Source organism: Adiantum capillus-veneris, chromosome 26 (assembly GCF_014529385.1).
Source record: "Adiantum capillus-veneris isolate H3 chromosome 26, ASM1452938v2, whole genome shotgun sequence".
Lineage (NCBI taxonomy): Eukaryota > Viridiplantae > Streptophyta > Polypodiopsida > Polypodiales > Pteridaceae > Adiantum > Adiantum capillus-veneris.
The window spans coordinates 23,272,799-23,293,998 of record NC_140956.1 but is presented as its reverse complement, the minus strand read 5'-3'; the positions used below and the strand labels follow the sequence as shown (position 1 = coordinate 23,293,998).

Sequence of the window (21,200 nt, the reverse complement as noted above, 5' to 3'; positions counted from 1 at the left end):
TACTTAGAGTCAGTGTCTACTGAACTGGTTTATGGCTTGTGTCTGATTTTGTAGGCGTAATAGAGGGCGATACAATTCTTTCAAGAGGGGGGTATGTCACAAACAGATAACGTCGCATGACCACAGGGGCAGACTGTACGGACAGAGGTGTTGACATGGCAGCCGTATGGATTTCCTGCATTTGCGCTCACAGCTGATGACATGGCAGACTGTAGGGATTTCCGCAAATTGCATTGAGTGCTTTTGATGGAAGATTTTTGACCAGTTGCTTTTGGGGACTACCTGCTTTTGAGTTAGAAGCTTTTGGGGCTCTTCCCTTTTGGGCATCCCTTGTAAGAATAAATAAGCCCAAGGGGCCTCACTCTCGAGAGCATCTGGATGTAGAGTCTGAGAGCAGAGGACCCCTCGGGTGTTGTACTTTGCTCACGCATTAATATAATAAAGAAATACCAAAAGGGGCGCTAGGTTTTGGGGCCATCACCTCTGGGCACGGAACTACGCCAAGCCGTGTCGACTTAAATTTTAAAGTTGTGAAGTATTTTAAGTGATTCTCTCGTGTGTCTGCCGGATTCTCGACTTGGGGTCCCCAAGCCATTGACATGAACATATGCTGAAATTCTTTACAGAGACCCTAAATTTCAGCAAGTGGTGAAAATCAAAATTTATTGTGTCAATGTGTGGAGTTCGAAGGTGGATTCTAGCAATGGCCAGAAGAAAAAAATTGCTAAGGAGATCAATCTTTGGTGTAAGAATGTATAAGGGGCATTTTATGAGTTCTAATTGGCCTTCTATTAAAGGCTTGCAGATGTTCATCTTTTCATCACCCAACTTCTTTCGTATGCTTGCCAATTGCTTTTCTCATGTGGTTGTCTTGCCTCAGGTTCTTATTGTTGTTTTCTCAGCAGTCCTTGTTTTCCTTCAGGTACTGAATGTTCAAGTTCCATTCTTGTTCAAGTATGCGGTGGATGGGCTCTCAGCTTCTGTTGGTGCTGTTAGTGCAGTAGCAGCAGCTTCCTTGTCGAACAGTATGATTGCTGTTACTTTGGGAACTCCAATGGCTGTTCTTGTAGGGTATGGTATAGCTCGAGCTGGGGCAGCTGCTTGTAATGGTAAACCTTCAGTACATTGAAGTAGGGATAGCTTACAGTTTTGATTGGTCGTGTTCAGTCCAGGCGTAACCAATTGTACCATGGTTTATTGGCAGAGCTTCGAAATGCTGTGTTTGCAAAAGTTTCTCAAGGTACCATACGAATTGTTGCAAGAAAGGTGATCTTTTTTATGCATCTTTTGCAAGTTGCCTATAACCATACAAATTGGATGACCACCAGCTACAAAAGCAGGTCCTTGATTGAACAACGTAGTGCCTGTTTGCAAGAGATGAAAATCTCTTTCCAGGGAAATAGACTATTTTCTAGATTTTACAGTGCTTCTTGGCTTAATTTAACAGGCAACGGATGAAAAGGTTTTTCTTGGGAAATAGGTTATTTTTTAGATTTTACAGTGCTTCTTGGATTGATTTATCCATGTTCACGCCCCTGCTGCTTGAAGCATGGAATCTTCTCAGTTGTGATCAGACTGTGTTAAACTAACTAACTACAGCCTTAATGTTTGTCGAGATCTTTTCTATGAGAACTCTTCATCAGGATGTGGAAAAGTCACAAGCTAGCCAGACTGAGGAGTCTCTTCCAATTCCTCATGCCCTTGCAGAAATGATTTCTATAGGGATGGATGACTTTTGTGGTATTTCCAAACGTTTTTGACCAAATAGCAAAGGTTTTCACCTGCTTTTAGTGCTGCAATCGTTCTTCATGATTAGCTATTGCCTTTAGATGATTTGTTTTGCATGGGGAGTCAAATCTGAGGTACCTCCCGAACAAAGGACTGCGAAGTGGAGGGATGCTCTTACTTAATGACCCAGCATTTCCGCTTCTTTTGTCGTATGAAATGCTGATGAAGGTCTCTCAATGTTTATGTAGCAGTACCGCAGTACCTTGCAGCAGTCATAGATCATTGGCTTCATGGGCTTTGATAGGGTTCTGTTACTCCTGCTATGACCATTAAACTCTGCTGCATCAATCATTTGTACACTTGAGCTCATACTTCAAGAATCTAAGGTTTTGACACTCATCTATAATAGTGGAATGTCCAGTTGTGTCAGGACAGGTCAAAAATTGTCCTGGTGATTATGTAGAGCTACACTGATTATCATCTAGCTTCCAACTCAGATGTCTAAATATTTTGGCTTTAGAGTGCATTCTGGTAACAGTGCTTTTCCTGTTTTCTAACGTCAAAGCTAATGTTGCAGGTCTTTTTCCATTTGCACAACCTTGATTTGCAGTTTCATTTGAGGTGAGCTATGGGTCCGTTCAAACTTTACATCAGTCTTCCAAACAACTGCAGTTAAATGAACAGTCTCCTGGTAAGGAGGGGGACAGTTAGCATATGTAGATATTAGATCTGATCTTTTATGGTTCATATCAGTCGGCAAACTGGTGCATTGCATCGCACAATTGATAGGGGAACCCGTGGGATCAATTTTATCTTGACTTCTATGGTGTTTAATATATTCCCAACTTTTTTGGAGGTAATATTTGTAGTGGTTACTAGCAGTGCCTCAAATTTTGAGTTGTTGGTCAGATCAATTTTACTAACTTCCATTGTCCAGATATCTATGGTAGCAGGTATACTTGCTTACAAATTTGGTGCACCATTTGCCTGGGTCACAACAGTGACTGTTGCTGGCTATACAGTATTTACTTTGGTCATAACACAAGTGAGTATTTTACATACAATATAATCAATATTTTTGTGAAACTGCTTCTTCTTCTATACATCTACATCAAATCATTCATTATTCGTGCTTCTCAAAGGCAATTTTAGTTGCAAGAATTAGTACAAGGAGTCTCTCTTTAGGCAAATCAAATTATACCCTATCCTTAAATAAATTTGTTGTAAAAGCACCACCCTGAAGCAGTGCCAGTTACCATTTTATATTTGTCTCCCCTTTTGAGCCTCTATTAAAGTGAAGAGATATTAGGAGAATTGTCATTAGTCTTCAACCTGTTCCTTTCAACATATTTTCGAGGGAACAAACATCCAAGCCATCTCTATAATCCAAATTTCCTCTGATTATGCAATCTCACTTGCAAGGTTGCCTCAGAAGTTCTTTCAAAGATTTCTAGCAACAAACATACCTTCGGACATTGTTACCATATACATGTGGTAGTGATGTGTTTGAACACACCTAGAACCGCCATGGCATTTTTTCCCTCACTAGAAGGTTTTTAGTCCCGTGCATTATATACACACTAAGTAATATACTCTCTATTGTGTGCCTTCAGCTTCCTTCGTCTTCTCCAAGCTGTGTGTGTTTTCCTGCAACCCTAATTCCAACAATTGGTATCAGAGCATGTTGCGTCCTCCCGGGCTTAATCGCCAGCAGCTCCAACACACCCCTACTCACTTTCTTTGACTTCAGTGACCTTTGTCGAGAGTTCGCAGATCGACACATATTCGCAGCTCCAACACACGCCTACTCGCTTGCTCAGATTTCTGATTCGGGCTCATTGCGGCCTCTGTTTACACCACATACAGTACTGCGCAAGCTATTTCATCATTTTGTGCAGAATTTCTGTCAGTACCGTTTTCTGCATAACAGGTCCCTTACAAACTTCTACTGTTTGTGCTATATAGCACATGTTATTTCTGCTTCATTTCTCCTCTTTTTGGGCAGTTTTCAGATAAGGTGCAACATTTACCATGCCTGACAACAACACAGATGTGTTATAGATGTTTGCTGCTGAGACAGATTAGATGGGGACAATTACGCTATGTGGGCTTATATGATTCAACATGTTCTTGTGTCGAAGGGCGTTTGGAATACTGTGCCGGGCATCGACGTATGTCCTGCTTATGAGGATGTAGGCGATGTTGAGGATGTTGCAGGTCTTGCTGCAAGGATTGCTGCTGTTAGAGTTGTTTTGCCTATAGTTGAGCAAGCTCGTTGGGATGTAAAAGATGCGCAGGCTCATGCATTGATTGCGTTGTTTGTGAAGCGCACTATTACTCCCCACATTCGTTCAACAAAATCTGTTTAACAGACTTGGGATATTTTGGCTTGTCTTTATGCAAATCGCAATGAGGCTAAAATTGCATTGCTGCGTAAAGAGCTGGAATGGAAGATTATGCAAAGATTATGCATGAGGAAGATGATATGGACACTTTCCTTGCTGGTGTCAAGGATATAAATGAGCAACTTATTTCTGCAAAGTCATTTCAGACAATTCCCTTATGCAGACTGTTCTTGATGCCTTGCCAGATTCTTACCACACTTTTGCTAGTACTTGTAGACTTATGACCCAAGGAAATCTTTAAGTTGTCAAGTTTCATGCATTATGCACATTGCTGTTGCAAGAGTCGCTTTCCAGAAAAAACAGGACTAGGTAGCGTGCAGTTGAACAAACCTTTATTGCTGCTCAAAGAGAAGGTGGTAATAGTAATGTAGCCACTTCTCACGGTTCTTTTGCGAGTGGAAAATCACCTGTTTTTAATGCTTCTGCTGGCAGCAATTCGTTTGGAAATTCTGGTGATAAGGGCAAAAAGAAGATGTGTTGCTATTACTATAAAGCTAATGATCACTTGATCAAGCAGTGTCCTAAGTTGAAGGCCAAAGAGGCTAAGAAGAAAAAGGGTGGTTCCATTGCAAATGCTGGTTCCACTACAAATGCAGCTATTGTTGAGTCTTCTGTGAAAGGAGACTACGATGGTGATGTTGATGCCGAATGGGCTTTTAATGCAGACTGTACCTATAATCCTGCTGTCCATGATACATGCATGTCAATTGCTGCAGATTCACATGTGTGGTATTTTGACTGTGGTGCTACAAAGCACATTATCTCATAGCGTGATTTGTTCACCTCTCTTGAGTTTGTTCCTGATGGGCGTTCAATTACTTGTGCCTTATCCGTTTCAAGGAGTTGGAAACATTGTGCTTACTGCTGCAAATGGCTGTTCTTTTATACTTGTTGATGCACTTTATATACCTGCGATCAAGAAGAATCTTTTGTCTGTATCTGTACTTGCTAGACTTGGTCTTGTAGTCAAATTGTAGATGACAAATGTACTGTACATGATCTCAGTTTTGGTGATGAAATTTTTGCATCTGGCATTTTATGCCGTGGGTTGTATAAACTCACTTTGTATGACAACTGTGGACAGAATTTTGCAAATGTAGTAGTGGATTCAAAGGCTATTTGAGATGCAAAATATTGGCATGCACGTTTTAGTCATCTGAATTTTGCCAGTTTGCTGCGTTTGCAGAAATCTGATATGGTTGCTTCTTGGCCGCCTCTTAAAGCACCTAGAATGAAGTATTTATGTGCTTCAAACAATTTTTGGCTATGGTTGAATATGTCTTGAAACGTACGATGGGAACCCTTTGGTCCGATCGAGGGGGGAAGTATAAGTCTCATGAATTTAATCAGTCCTGGCTAGTCGTGGGATAAAACACCAATGTACAGTGCTTTATACACCTCAACAAAATGGTGTTGCGGAGAGGACAAATAGGTCACTTATGGAAATGGCACGATGTATGGTCAAAAGTCAAGCTTTGCCGCATTTGTTTTGGCTTGAGGCCATTATGTGTGCCACTTATACACTTAACAGGTGTCCTACGAAAGCTTTGTAGTCTATTACTCCATATGAAGCATGGCGTAAGGAAAAGCCTTCTATTGAGCACATGTATGTTTTTGGCTGTTTGACATATGCTTTGGTGCCACAAACACAACGTAGAAAATTGGATGATAAAGCTGTCAAATGTATTTTTGTTGGTTATAGTGTTGAAAGCAAAGGTTACAGGTTGTATCATCCGCAAACAGAGCATATCTTGGTCTCACGAAATGTTGCGTTTGTGGAAGATTCTGTTCAGTCCTTGCTGTCTTGTACTAGAGAGAGTAATGTAAGCTCACAAGACATTTATGACATTTTGTTGCCTCTTTTCAGTGGTGGAAGTTCGAATGTAAATTCTAATGAGGCAATTATACAGCGTATCGAGGTTTTTGAAAATGTTACAGATCAGCCTATTACTGATGCAGATGTACATGATGTACTTGATGAGGAAAGGGTTGAAAATGAGCAGGCTAGAGGTATGCCAAAGTGGCTGGTGCATACATTGCGTGACAGTAAATTGGATGCACCTTTGTCTAGTCGCACTCGTTCAGGCTCTGGCCATGCATCTTCTGTATTAGATTGTTGTGCTTTGGCTGTGTCTAGCTTAGATGATGTTAAGGAACTTGAGTCTTTTGATGAAGCATAGAATTCAAAAAATTGGATGGCTGCCATGCAATTAGAATATGATGCACTTATAGAAAATGACACATGGACGTTATGTGATTTGCCTCCTGGCAAAAAGGCCATTGGTACGAAATGGGTTTACAAGTTGAAACGCAAGCTGGATGGTGAGATTGATGGCTATAAGGCTCGACTTGTAGCAAAGGGTTATGCACAATAAAAGGGCATAGATTATAGAGATACTTTTACTGCTACTTGTCGTATGACTACTGTGCGTTTTCTATGTGCACTGGCAACTCATTTTGGTTGGGATGTACATCAATCGGACATTGTTATTGCTTTCTTGAATGGTGACATATTTTAGGAAGTTTATGTAACGGAGCCTCGCGTTTCTGTCAAGAAAGGACAAGAGGATAATGCATGCATATGTAACAAAGGTTTGTATTGGTTGAAGCAATCTCCTCGTGTTTGGTATGAGAAGGCTGACACTCATTTGGTGAAACCCGGTTTTCGTAATAGTCAAACAGAAAGCACATTGTATGTAAAGCGTGAGGGTGATGTACTTCTCATTGTGGGTCTCTACGTCGATGATCATTGGACCAAGTGAGAGACATATTTCTGAATTTAAGACTGATTTTAATGCTACTTTTAAGATGAAAGATTTGGGGTTGTTGCATCATACTTGGGTACAAAATTTAAGCTGTTTGATGGTGGTACTCCCTTGTGCCAGAAAAGTTACATATAGACATTGCTATGTAACTTTGGACTTGAGGATTGCAAACCTATTGCCGCTCCCATGTAAACAAGGTTGAAATTGAGTCTTCATGATGCTGGTTATCCTACAGATGTCACTCTTTACCAAATTGTTGTTGGATGCTTTATTTATGTATGCACCACGAGGCCGGATATTCAATTTGCTGTCTCACAAGCTAGCAGATTTATGCATAGCCCAGGGTCCAAGCATTGGCAGGCTGTCAAGAGGATTTTCCGCTACTTGAGTGGCACTTTATGTCAGGGTCGTCTCGTACGGTCACATACGTTTTGTCCACGTACGAAGACGTACGATACTCATCAAACTAGAAAATTTTATGCCGTACGACATGGTTACGTACGTTCAAAAATAAAATCACGCAATTCTTAACCCTAGATTTTACACTTGGGACAATTAGACAATTGATTATCACATTGGACAAGAAGGCAACTTGCAAGTGCCAAGTGCCGACACTCAAGAGTTGAGAATCAAGACAATGAGACACAATTGGCATGAATCCCGATTTGCATCACATATGTCATAAATCAAAAAGGTAAGTTGAGATTTGATAATCGAGATGATACAAGAAAGTAGGCCTTTTAAGCCTCAATCATGCAAAAAGTGGAAGTAGGGTCAAAAAAGATATGAGAGACACTAAAGTCTAAGAGCTTCCTCCGCTCTCATCATCATCATTTTCCTCTTGTGAGCTATGCTCGTCGATGTCATCTTCATCCTCACATGAATCGGATTGTGGTGTGTCATAATCTCCCTCACTAAGGAGATTTCCCTCCTCGTCATACTCCCGCTCTCTAGGGTCCATAGTGCTGGATCTACGAATAGGCACATCCTCCAAAACGGAGGCTACCCCAATGGAGCCGCTTCCTGAGCCTCGCCGCACATAGGTGGAAGGAGTAGTACCCGCTATCTCAATCTCAGCTTGTGTCTGAGCCTCTATAGGTGTTGTTGATGCTCTACCACACCCACGCCCATGGCCACGAGCATGGGAAGCTCTTGCACCTCTACCTCTTGTAGCCAAAGGCGTAGGGACTCCGCGGACAATGACCCTCTTGCGTGATCGTGTGCGAGAAACCCGTCGATCAATCTCCTCTAGCTCCAAGTAGAGTTCGCGGAAAATTTGCTCCTCCGTCATATCAGGCTCTTTGTCGACACTTTTGAGAGTATCAATTGAGAGCTTGCAATCATCAACATAGACCTATTTGACAAGTTATAGAAAAGTTCAAAAGAGTCAAGACTCAAGACAAAGTTAGCACATGTGAATTGGAATGCAAAGCCATAGCCCATATGAGTCAAGAAGCAAGTGTGTAGAAAGAGGGTTTACTTGTCTAGCCATGGGCATCTCATGCATGGAGCGCAACATTCGGAGATGAGAGCCACAATAGATGAGCTGCTCCAATTGCTTTGTTGATAGTTTGTTGCGAATTTTGGTGTGGATAAGCGAGTATGCGGACCAATTTCAGTCGCATGCACCGGATGAGCAATCCTATATTATATTCAAAAGATAGTGAGTATGTAATATAATTCATGAGAATGAGAGAGAGAGAGAGAGAGAGAGAGAGAGAGAGAGAGAGAGAGAGAGAGAGAGAGCGCCAAGGCCCGAGGCTTAAGAGGGTTTACTTGTCCAAGCATCCTTAATGCAACTCTTTGAAGGTGAGGTAATTGGTACCCGAAGCTCTCCCACCAAAAAAGAGGCTTCATCAAGGACTCCCTCTTCCAACATATGGTGGAAGTAAAAGCCGTGCCTCTTTGGTCTCCATAGTTGATTAGCTCTTGAAGGAATGCACCGTGATGATCTTCTGAGAGGGCCTTGGGAAGGAAGTTGCGGCTCTCTTCTTGTAGCATTTGGTTTGTGAAAAGATCCGGCTTCTTGTAGGCCGAATGTAAGAGAGCCGCAAAGTGGTGAATGGGCCTCTTCATAAAATCCCACCTCTTTTGGAAAAGAAAGAGGACATCATCCCTCTTGGGGGAATCTTCAAAGACATTACTACAAAGAGAGAGAGAGAGAGAGAGAGAGAGAGAGAGAGAGAGAGAGAGAGAGAGAGAGGTGAGGCATAGTGCAAATTAGCAAAAAACATATTGTCAACTTGAGAATGGAGAGCAAAGGAGATACCGTGCCCGATCGGGTGGACCATCAAGAATGGTTGATGCCTCTATTTCCTTGTATGCCTCATCCATGAAGTGGTGAAGAAGGCCTATGGTAGATGCCTCCATGTTGGTCATTCGGAGCACTCTGTAGATGGGCAAGATGGCTACCACAAGACCCTTCATCTCTTCGCAAAATTCTTCTTTGAGGGAAAGCCAATGGATGGCCTTTGCCTCTTGTGAGGTTGCCGAGTTCTCTCCTTCACACCATTGCTTGAACTCATTGGACACCATGGTTTTTTGCACTTTGTTTTGGACATCGTATAGGCGCTCAAGAAGAAGCCACATAGAGGCAAATCGTGTTGCCGAGGGTTTGTTCAACTCCTTGTTAGAGTACGTGCGAAAAATTGCAAGTACTCTCACCTTGGCATTGATGAAGTTGACGATAGTGAAGGCTTGGGTGAGAATGGCCTTCACCCATTCTAGTTCTCCTATGTCTTCCATGAGAAGATCGAGGCAATGGGAGGCACAAGGGGTCCATACAATGTTCTTGTATTCGGCCTCAAGTAGTCCGCTCATGCTAGTGCAATTGGATGCATTATCGGTGATCACTTGCATCACATTTTCGGGCCTGACCTACATTAAAGGGAGAAAAATTTAGAACACTTATCAAGAGGGCAAAAAGTAGTAAGTACATACTACACATTGCACAATGCACATTGCACAAGAAGAGGGAACAACTTAAACTCTCACCTGCCGCCTTGATGTGCTTGTAGATAAATTTTCCCGTGACCTTCTTGCCTCTTGCTCCTGCATCAACCGCTCGCAAGAAGTAGGTCCCAAGAGGGCATGACACGAGTATGTTAATGATGCCCCTCTTCTTATGATCACTCCACCCATCGGAGAGAATGGAGCACCCATATTTTGCTCATCATGCTCGCACGGGTGCAAGGGATTTGTCGATTCTTGTCCGCTCTTCCTCGAGCTTCTTGGTCTGCATGTCCGCATAGGATGGACCCGTCCACCCCTCACATGGTCCGACGGCGGCAATAGCTTTTACCATCCTCTTCCACCGCTCTAGTCGAAGGATGTTGAAAGCAAGATTAGACTCAATGATGGTGCGTGCAATCTCAATGTCCGCAAGCCTTTGTCTCTCTTTGAGGAAAGACAATGGACCGGAGCTCAAACCCACCGATTGCAAGAGAGGCTTGCCTTGCTTGCTTTGGAGGACGGCCACTAGCACTTGCCGACGCCTTCTTCTTATTGGTAGCCATTGAGCTTGCCGTCGCGTCACCGGTTGCAATGGAGGTAGAGGGAGAAGGGCCGCTTGTATCCTCCTCTGAGTCGGTAACATCAATGTCGGGCGCCACTATCTCCTCTTGGGCTCTCTTCATCCCCAGCTTGCACGTTTTCAAAGGGAGATACTTCTTCTTGCACTCTTCCAAAATGTCGTCAGGTATATTGGGACATGGACCGGCTTCACCTCCCATCTTCGTCAAGTGGATGATGAGTCGAGCGGAGGAGGAGGTCATGATCTTGGGACAATACTTGCAAGTCCACCTACAATCGTTTCGTTTGTCCCTCACTCTCTCATAGGAACGGCAATGCTTTTCAAAAGCTTCATGAAGAGGGGGAGGCATGATAGAAGACTTGAAAGTTGAGAGATTTAGAGCTTGAAAGTTGAGAGGTTTACGCAATGGAGAGCTTGAGAGTTTTTGGTAATGGAGAGAGGAGGTGTGAGAGAGGAAGACTCAAGAGGAAAGCTTCATGGAGGAATGGAGAGCTTGAGAGGCTTAGCAAATTGCAATCTCTCATGACTCATTAGAGAGCTTGAGAATGACTTATGATCTTGAGCCTTGAGTTGGAACATAATGGAGAAGAAGAGAAAGAGGGCATCCTTATATAGATTTAGAGTGTAGACACTTGCCCTTGAAAGAGAGAGAGAGAGAGAGAGAGAGAGAGAGAGAGAGAGAGAGAGAGAGAGAGATTTGATTTGATATTTACGTCCTCGGGGGGCCAAAATGACCCATGGGACCCTCGAAAACTCTAAGCAAACTCCCCTTGCGGGGGTGTGTGGTGTGTAGCACCCTTTGCCTTTTCCATGAGTAGTGTGTGATGTTCTAGAATACTGGCTAGGTATATGCCTAGAGCTGTAGGAGATGGGTCGGTTGTTTTAGAGAGCAATTCCTCAAGAGTAGTGCATCCCCTTGTAAGCTGCTGAAAATTAGCGCGTATATCGGTGTATGCGGGGCATTGTAGAGTCACATGTGTCTCATCCTCAATCTTTTGTAAACTGCATTGGGTGCATTCTCTTTGGCTTGCATCAATTTTCAACCATCCTCCTGTCTCTACTTTCAGCGTGTGAGCTCTCATACGCATCCTAGTGATGGCTCTTCTTGCTCGGTGACACATAGGAGTTCTTATGTGAACTTGTGTTTCTGACATTTTGTATGCCTCCCAATACTTTGTGTGTACATGTTTGCAGTAGTATTCAAATTTAGATCTGCGTGTAGCCGTCTTCCATTTGTTGTGGAGATTGTCTAGCGCAGTCAGCTCAAAATTCAGCATATAATCTCCTTCTTTTCCTTCTTCGATAGGCATGTCTACATATGCTTCCACATTCCATCTTGCAAACCATCTCTTGATGTCTTGTACCAGACTTGAGGAGAAGATTTTACTCTTGTTTGTTTTTTGTGGTGCACAACCGACTCCCCATGCCACTTGTGGTATTCTATTGGGAGACATCTTCTTCACTTTCATAATGTATTTGTACATTCTCTGCGATGCTTTCATTTCTAATGGCCCGTTGCCTGCTTCCAACATCATCACGGAGTTTGGTGTCGTCGTTTTGACCCCAAGATGTCTACATAAGAACTTCTTTTGTATCTTTCTATTTCGTTCCATGTACTGGCCGATATGCTAGCACCCCAAACTTCCACCCCGTATAGTATGGTCTGTACTACGCATGTTTCAAATACCATTGCTTTGATCTCCCATCTTTGGATATTGCTTTGTGTACACATATTCTCAAATTGGTAGTATTTGGCCTTGCCCGCATCAAGTCTGCTTCTTACACAACTTCCCCATGCATGATTGGAAGGAATATCTCAAATACCATTGCTTTGATCTCCCATCTTTGGATATTGCTTTGTGTACACATATTCTCAAATTGGTAGTATTTGGCCTTGCCCGCATCAAGTCTGCTTCTTACACAACTTCCCCATGCATGATTGGAAGGAATATCCACTCCCAAATATTTAAAACTATCCACCACTTCGATTGCTTGGTCTAGGTACATCACCTTGGGCTGATTTTCTATTTTGTGTGTTCTTATAGACATAATCTTCGTCTTTTTCACATTGACAGCTAAGCCCGTAGCTTCACAGAAAGCATGCACGACATCCATTGATCTTTGTAATGACCTGAGGTTATATGCAAAAAGGACTACATCATCCGCATATATGAGAAGCCAAAGTATGAAAGCTCCAATACTTGGTCTATCTTCTTCTTGTGCGAGTGCTTGTTGTATGAAGTCCTCAAGTTGATCTATGCGTAATCCACAAAGTGTTGGGGACAGAGGGCAGCCTTGTTTCATTCCCATGTTACTTTCGAACTCTTGGGAGAAACCCGTTTGCATTTTCAACATGCATCTCACCTTTTTGTAGAGACGAGCCACCGCTGCTCTAAGGTGTATCGGTACTCCAATGTTTTCCATTCTTTTCCACAAACCATCTCTGCAAACTGTGTCGAACGCTTTTTTGAAGTCCACAAAACAACAATACAAAGTTTTGCCCTTCAATTGGTTTTCTTCCATCAATACTTTGAGCGACATGAGGTGATTGATCTGTAGTGCTGTATTGACATCTAAAGCCTGCTTGACCAATTGCACGTTTGTCATTACATTCAGCCCATACACTGATCTCTTTTTCCAAAATGCTACCCAAGAGTTTTGCCATGCATGAACCAACCATAATAGTGCGATAGTTTTCTGGCTGATTTCTGTCCCCACTTTTGAATAAGGCCTTAATCCAGTTTTCTTGCCAATCTGCGGGTAGATCTTGCGTGGCTGCTTGATTTAGGAGTCTATGGATCCATTCCTTGGCCACCTTGCCTGACCATTTCAGCATTTCCGAGCTCATGTTATTGGTGTCTAGTGCTTTCCCATTCTCAAGCTTTTGTATACCTTTTAGAGTTGCCTTCATAGTCAAGGGTTCTTTCGTTTGCAACTCGGGCTGATTTCCAATCATTTCCTTAGCATCTTTGTGTACATAAAGTTGTTCCACATAAGCATACATGTCTTCTTGGCTGATGTCTCCCATGATATCCTGTCGTTACCCTTTCATTTTCCGCCATGCCCCTTTCGAGTTCTCTTTGAAATGCTTGATCTCTTTTTGTTCTTTTTCCAGCTCATATCTTCTTCTTTTCTTTCGTAGGAGTGCATTATATTCTTTGACTAAAGGTGTCCATTCCTCCTCTGACTTGAGTGTCATTCTCAACCTGTGTTTGGCTGCCTTACATTCTTCATCAAACCATGAATTATGTGGCATGCCTTTTGCATCTTTCTTCTGTTTGCGAGCTCTACCCATTACAACTTCAAGGGTTGTGATCATTGCTTGTTTGAAAATTAGCCACGTGTCTTCAACATTGCAGGGCATGTCATGTACCATGAGTATACTATCAAGAAAAGTCGCATATTCCTTTTTCTTTTGTATTTGCATTTTGTATGACCAAGTGGGCTGTGCTGCTATCTTTTCCTTCCTTTGTGTGGGCACTCGTAACCATACGTGAATGGGTGTGTGGTCCGAGTTTGGGGATCGTTCTCCCACCGCAAAATCATGTATTATGTGTGATCCATCGTAACTAACCAACATGTAGTCAATGGTGCTCATCCCTTTATTGGCTGTGTAGCATGTGTATTTACCTGAGTTTGCAAATTTCCGCGATCCATTTATGACTAACATTTGCATAGAGTTCATCATGCTAATCAAGGCTGATCCTTGTGGATTTGTTATTTGGTCATGAGAGCACCTCTCCCACATAGGATCGGGGGTGTCATATCCCTCCTTATTGGCAGGATGTAGTGTGAAATCCACAACTTGCATTTGAGTGTGTGCTATACGAGCATTCAAGCCTCCCATAAGCATGACTATGCCCTCTTGTGTGTAGGTTTCAATATCTGCATACAATTCTCCAAAAGAATCTCCTTTGTCTATTTTGAAGGCATTATAGAATGACGACTCTCTATGCGGTATGTAGCATCCAGCAAGGAATATTGGCTTATCCTTTGTCTCAATTTTGATCCAGATATATCTTTTATATTCATCAACCTTGCTTATTTTGATCACCTTGTGCAATTCCTCCTTGTACATCACTGCAACCCCGCCTTGACCCCTCATTTTCATACTTGGCGTCCATATGGATTGTGTCATATATCCCTCAATGCAAGGGATACGGCATGCATCATGTTCCCATGTTTCAAGCAAAAAAAGTACATCTGCTGTTATTAACCATGTCACAGAGATGTGGCAACTGCTAACCTTGGTTGTTGGTTTCTTTCAAATGGGGTTTATTTTATTTATTTTGAGACCCTCTTTTTGAAGTAGCAAACGGTCAGACATTGTATGGCCAATGTGAACGGTAGATTCACCCGCAGACGGGAAGTGGTCGGCACTGGAATTCGTATGATAAGAGGATGTCTAGGCTCAGAGCAAGATCATATAGGTCTCCCCGTCGCACTTAGCAAGTTGGTGGATACTAGGAAGTGAACTCAATTAAGGCGTAAAGTCAAGGTGGGACTACCAACCAAAAGTATCCGACAGTTGGGCCACATTGCATTTTTGGATGCGGTCCCAATGAGGATAGATGGTCAGAAGACCAGTGGGAGCCCAACGGAAGCATCTCCTAAAATTTAGGGAACTGCTATTTTGGGCCACGAAATGTGTTCGCGTCATTACCTTCGGTATGACTAGGGGAACACTTTACAACTCTGCCGCGAAGTCAACTGACGCACCAGTTGAGATATTTTTAGCAGGGAAAGCCCAAACTCGGAAACTGGGCGACGTGTCAGCTTGTGAGCGATTCTGCCACTCTGGGAGGCAAAAACGAGCTGCATATCAACAAAGGGGGCGCCATTTTCAGCCACAGGCGGATTGCAACAGGTACAGAAGCTATGGAATGCTTACCTTGCCCTCTATGCACAGTATGGTGACGGGAGTGATGCCCCGCACGCTACATACTGCTCTCTTTCTCCCCTACGTGCAGTTATGTGATGCCCCACAAGAGGGCTACTCATTTGACTGATGTACAGTTGTGTGGGTTCATGCTTTTGTGCTGAGGCAAGAGCCTCCTTGAGCAGGAACGGGGGTAGCTAACTGCTGCTCCAAAGCAGGCACTGGTGAGGGTCATAACCTCACCGTACAGGTGCAAAAACAGCGCTGTGTATGCGCTGTGATTTGACTGTTTTTCAGCCATACGGACGCCAGGATCATTGGGAATCGTGCCCCACTGGCAAAGGACAGTTAGGGGACTGTTTGGGGCTGAAAACAGGGCAAAAACCAATAAATACAGCGTGCTGAATTTACTGTTTTTGGACAGGAATCAGAGGGTATACGACAGTGCAAGCGAGTTCCAGCAGGGGAATTGATTTCGCGCAAGTTTTGGGGCTGTTATGCTGCCGAAATTTGGCCAAATCAAATGGTATCTAGGTGGATACACGTGAAGGATTCCCAGGACCTTACCTTGTAATTTACCCTCCTAAAGAATAAAGAAATACCGAAAGGGGCGCCAATTTTGGGGCCTAAAGGTTGTCGGCGTTTGCTCGGAGCATTCTATCTTCCGAGCCGTGTGTGTATTCAAGTGTTAACTCCCGTCGCAGGTTCTCTTTGCAAAGTGCTCTGTGTGTGTGTTTAAAGTAAAGAATTTCGGGTGAAAGCCAACGCCTACCGCCCTACGGGCCGGTTTCAGCTTTAGGCAAAACTTCTTGTAGACCATCTCCTTTGTGCCAGGGGAAACCCCGACAATTCCAACTTGTTACGTGTATATCTGTGATCCCATGGGTCCCTACCTGTCATGCCTCCTGTGATGTCCCCGTATTAGGGGATGCGTTCTTCTTTATGCGTTCTTCATATGCTTGTCTCCGTTCTTTTTGTTGCATGGGCGTCCTGTCCTCACTAATGTAGATTGGGCTATCTTTCAAGAAAATCTGTGCATTCTCAAGGATGATGGCTCGTTTGCGTGCATCTAACAATGTGCATACAATCGCACGATTGAGAAGAGAGAGAGAGAGAGAGAGAGAGAGAGAGAGAGAGAGAGAGAGAGAGAGAGAGAGAGAGAGAGAGAGAGAGAGAGAGAGGAGCCTAATGGAATCCAAGGTGAAGGACCAAAGCAATGAGAGAGAGGGAGTGGAAGAGAGAGGAGCCTAATGGAATCCAAAGCAATGAGAGAGAGAGAGAGAGAGAGAGAGAGAGAGAGAGAGAGAGAGAGAGAGAGAGGAGGCTCAAGGCATGTGGGAGGTGAGGGGGCGGGGGATCCTAGGCTAGGTGGGAGGGATCCTATGCCAAAAAGTAACCCAAAATCCTCCCAAAAAAAAGCGCAGTCAACGGACTACAAAACCGGTCAAACGGACTGGACGCCTTGACCATACGCCACCGTACGCCTCGTTCCGTCCGACGGACGAGAACAACCCTGCTTATATCTTGGCTTGTTTTATCCTAATGGGGGATCATTGCCACCAAACTTACATGCATTCTATCTTCCCAGCCGTGTGTGTATTCAAGTGTTAACTCCCGTCGCAGGTTCTCTTTGCAAAGTGCTCTGTGTGTGTGTTTAAAGTAAAGAATTTTGGGTGAAAGCCAACGCCTACCGCCCTACGGGCCGGTTTCATGGTTCGTATTCAAGTGTTAACTCCCGTCGCAGGTTCTCTTTGCAAAGTGCTCTATGTGTGTGTTTAAAGTAAAGAATTTCGGGTGAAAGCCAACGCCTACCGCCCTACGGGCCGGTTTCATGGTTCCATTGCCGGGACCTCAATCACTTTTTCCTCAAAGAGTGAGCCTGGATTGTTCAGGGTAAAGACACACAGTGCAAGAACGTGGGGATTACACTATGGCCGACAAGGGGAAGGGAATTATGGAAGAGGGTTCCTCTCCAAAGGACAGGCAGGAGATTCCTATGGTTTTTGAGATTGGCGAGAGCTCACGGCCACGTCAGTCTGTACCTCCTGTCAACGTCAATGTCCCTCCAGTAGTACAGGGCTTTATGACAGGGCAACTTGAGGATGATGTGTTTAAGACTCAGTTAGTTGCCGCGGTGAATGTCTTTTCGCAGCTGATGCAGAATCCGAGGTTTATGGAATTCTTGCAAGCGCCACCAGTGCAACATCAAAATAGGCAACCTACGCCGCGTACAGAGCTTGTTGAAGCTCAAGCCCAGGTACTTCATGAGGCGCAGGAGGAAAGGGAACACTCGCATGTTGCGGAGTCGGGGGCTCCAAAGCAGGTTCCTCCCGTGCTTGAACAGGTGGCTAGAACGCCTATTCCACAGGTTATGCCAGTTCAGCCTGCCACCTTTCAGAGCCAGCATGCTGTCTTGAATGGACAGGGAGCTGGATACCAGGCTATGCACTCAGTTTTTCCACCACCCACGGTACATCCTTGGTATTTCGGGGGTGGATCAGTGTTCCAAAGTATGGCTGGTTATGCGTCTGGAAGTCAGCCGTACATGCCAGGAACAGTGTTCGGGGGTATGCAAGGCATCATGCCAAACCCCATGTATGGTACTATCGGCATGCAGCAAGGTTTCCACGGCAACCAGGGCCAGTTTGGGGTGCCACAGGGTCATTTTGGCATGGCTGGTTTTTCTGGACAGCAGCCAGATATCGCACCTCTGACGCAAAATGTGAATGGCCAACACGTGCCGATCATGCCTAGTACAGTGCCCATGTTGCAGACCATTCCGTATGACAATTTGGAGGCACTAGAGAAGCCGAAGGCTTACAAAGAAGGTGGTGCAGCGGTAAAGTTCAGTACCTTCAGTTGTTTCGAGGACAAGACTAAGGCACTCACTTTCCTCCAGCAGTTTGATACAGCTTATGCGGGAGGGAATTTTACAGAGGCCTCGAAGGTTAGGAAAGCTGCCACTTTCTTAAAGGACAATGCGCTTACATGGTGGACGACATTGTTAATGCAAGGACAGGCACCCGCCACTTGGGTTTACTTCAAGCAAATGTTTGCATCTGCTTGGCTATCAAATGAATTTGAAGCCGATGTCCTGACAGATTGGCACCAGCTTACAGCAGCTTCGTGCAAGAGCTTGCTGGAGTACAATAGGAGGTTTTGTAAAGCATTACTCTCAGTGACCTCCTACAGATTTGTGCCATTGATAGAGCAGATAGAGAAGTATTGTTGTGGGCTGCCTAAAGGGCTTCGCGATTACTGTACAAAGAACAAAGTGGCTACCCTTACTCAGCTTATGGAAGTTGCGAACACTGGTCTTGCCTTGTTGAAAGGAGAGGACATTGGATTTCCGAGCAGTGATAAAGGAGGGCAGCAAAAGAAAAATGCAGCAAAGAAGCCCTTTGTGAAAACGGCTCCTGATGCGTCACAGGGGTCAGAAAAGGCCACCAAGGACAAGGATTCAGCTGGGACTTCTGGAGCGCAGGCAAAGAAACAGAAAAGGAAGCCTTTTGTGCGCAAGTCGCTCGAGGAAAAGGTCCTAATGGCTGAGAACAAATGCTTTATATGCGAGCAGCTTGGTCATATTTCTATCAATTGTCCACAAAGGAAAAGGCCAGCTGACTCAGAAGATAAAGAAGACCAGAAAGGCAAGAAGCCAAAATCCACGGCAGGTTTAGTGCCAGACATGGTGGGTGACAAGCCCAGCACAGATGCCAGTGAGTTATGCAGGGCATGGGGTAAAGTTAGGGATCAGACGACACTCATCTTCTTTGATCCAGGTGCCAAAGCCAACTTTATCTCACCAGAGTTAGCTATGAAGCTCGGCATCAAAGCTGAAGAGATGGGGTACACAGCAGAGGCAGGGTTGGCATGTCCTGGCCACTCAGAGTGTGTTACTCCCATCATTGGAAAACTGCGTCTGCATATTCAGTCATATGTGGACACTGAAGAGTTTTACATCATGCCGCTGGAAGGTTGTGACGCCTTGTTGGGGATCTCGTGGATGTTCCGAGTGCATGGAGTCTTGGATGCCTACAACAAAAAGATCACTGTACAGCATAGGGGCAAAACTCACATCTTGGATGTAAAGCTTAAAGGAGAGTCAGTCCCTATTGTATCTGCTTCTGCTATCACTTTTGTAATAAAGAATCATCTTTCTGTGTACTTGATTTTTGCACGTGATGTCTGAGATAGTGATCAGTCAAATTTATCTGTGTTAGATAAAGAAAGGTCAGCATTTTTGCAACAGTTTAGTGACTATTTTTCTGATTCATTACCGTCACAATTGCCGCCAGAGAGACCTGAGGACCATCGAATAGATTTGGTGCCAGGGTGTAGCCCACCAAATAGACCTCCCTACAGGGTTAGTGCGGCGCAGCAGAAAGAGATTATGGGCCAGGTTGAGGAGTTATTAGAGAAGGGGCTGATTCAGCCTAGTTCTTCACCCTTTTGCTCCCCAGTGCTCCTAGTGCAGAAGAAGGATGGCTCATGGCGCATGTGTATTGATTACCGTGCGTTGAATAAGAATACCATCAAGAATAGGTTTCCTATTCCTCGCATTGATGATATTCTCGATCGTTTAGAGGGTGCTGCAATTTTCAGCAGGATAGACCTGAAGAGTGGGTACCATCTGATTCGTATAAGCCCAGAGGATGTGCACAAGACTGCGTTTAGAACGACATTTGGTCTTTATGAGTTTCTAGTGATGCCGTTTGGGCTAACAAATGCTCCTGCCACGTTCAACAGAATGATGGACCGGATTTTCCGCTCGCATCAACAGTTTGTTGGAACATTTTTCGATGACATGATTGTGTATTCGAAGAATGAAGAGGAGCATAGGCGTCACTTGACCATTGTGTTCGAAGAGCTGCGCAGTCACAGGTTACTTGTCAATCCTAAGAAAAGTGAATTCTTCCTTGAAGAGATCCACTTTCTGGGCCATATAGTCTCAAAGGATGGTGTAAGAATGGATCCCGCAAAGGTCGAAGCTATCAAGACATGGCCAGACTTGAAGACTGTGCACGATGTCAGAAGCTTCTTGGGATTGTGTTCCTACTATAGAAGGTTTATCAGAAATTTTGCAGAGATAGCATCGCCTCTTCACGCATTGCAAAAGAAAGAGGTCACTTTCAGATGGACCCAAAAAGAGATTTCAGCTTTTAGTCTCTTAAAGGAAAAGTTGACTTCAGATCCAGTTATTGTTTTGCCAGATCTCAGGAAGTCATTTGTGGTCCAGTGTGACGCATGTGGCAGTAGCATCGGAGCAGTGCTAATGCAAGATGGACGGGTAGTAGCCTATGAAAGCCGAATTTTGCAAGGGCCAGAGAGGACTATGCAAGTCTATGAGAAAGAGCTCTTGGCCGTGATTCATGCGCTTTCTAGCTGGAAGCACTACCTCTTAGGTGTTGATTTTGTTGTCCAAACAGATCATCAGACCTTGCGATACTTCTTGACACAGTCAAAGTTATCCGAAAAGCATATGCGATGGGCAAACATTCTTTCCATGTTCCACTTCCAGATTATGCATGTGGAAGGCAAGAAGAATGTTGTGGCTGATGCGTTATCAAGAAAGCCACAAATTTCAGCCGTGTCAATTCCTTATCATCATGAGTTAGATGACATGAAGGAACAGTATACTGCTGATGAAGATTTTGCAAGGATCTTTGAACAGTTACAAGAGGGGCAACATCACGAGCACTACCTCCTCAGAGATGGTTTTATGATGATGCATGGCAGACTTTGTGTCACTAGGCCACTGCGACATAAGGTCATGGAAGAGAGTCATGTCCCACCGTATGCAGGGCATCGTGGCATTGATGCGACAGTTAAGGCGGTAGAGACATTCTTCTATTGGCCTACCTTGAGGAGAGATGTGGATGCCTTTGTGCGAG

General features: G+C 44.2%; 1 protein-coding gene across 2 annotated transcripts in view; it reads left to right on the top strand.

The window, feature by feature from the left end:
* The window catches only part of ABCB25 (ABC transporter of the mitochondrion 3), a 229,847-nt gene that overhangs the window by 62,477 nt on the left and 146,170 nt on the right, over window positions 1-21,200 (top strand). For both annotated transcript variants that reach the window (XM_086501794.1, XM_086501795.1), the window contains exons 3-7: window positions 923-1,109; window positions 1,205-1,266; window positions 2,306-2,349; window positions 2,482-2,584; window positions 2,666-2,773. In XM_086501794.1, coding sequence (XP_086357920.1) covers window positions 923-1,109; window positions 1,205-1,266; window positions 2,306-2,349; window positions 2,482-2,584; window positions 2,666-2,773 — 504 coding nt within the window. The remainder of the gene's footprint in view (window positions 1-922; window positions 1,110-1,204; window positions 1,267-2,305; window positions 2,350-2,481; window positions 2,585-2,665; window positions 2,774-21,200) is intronic.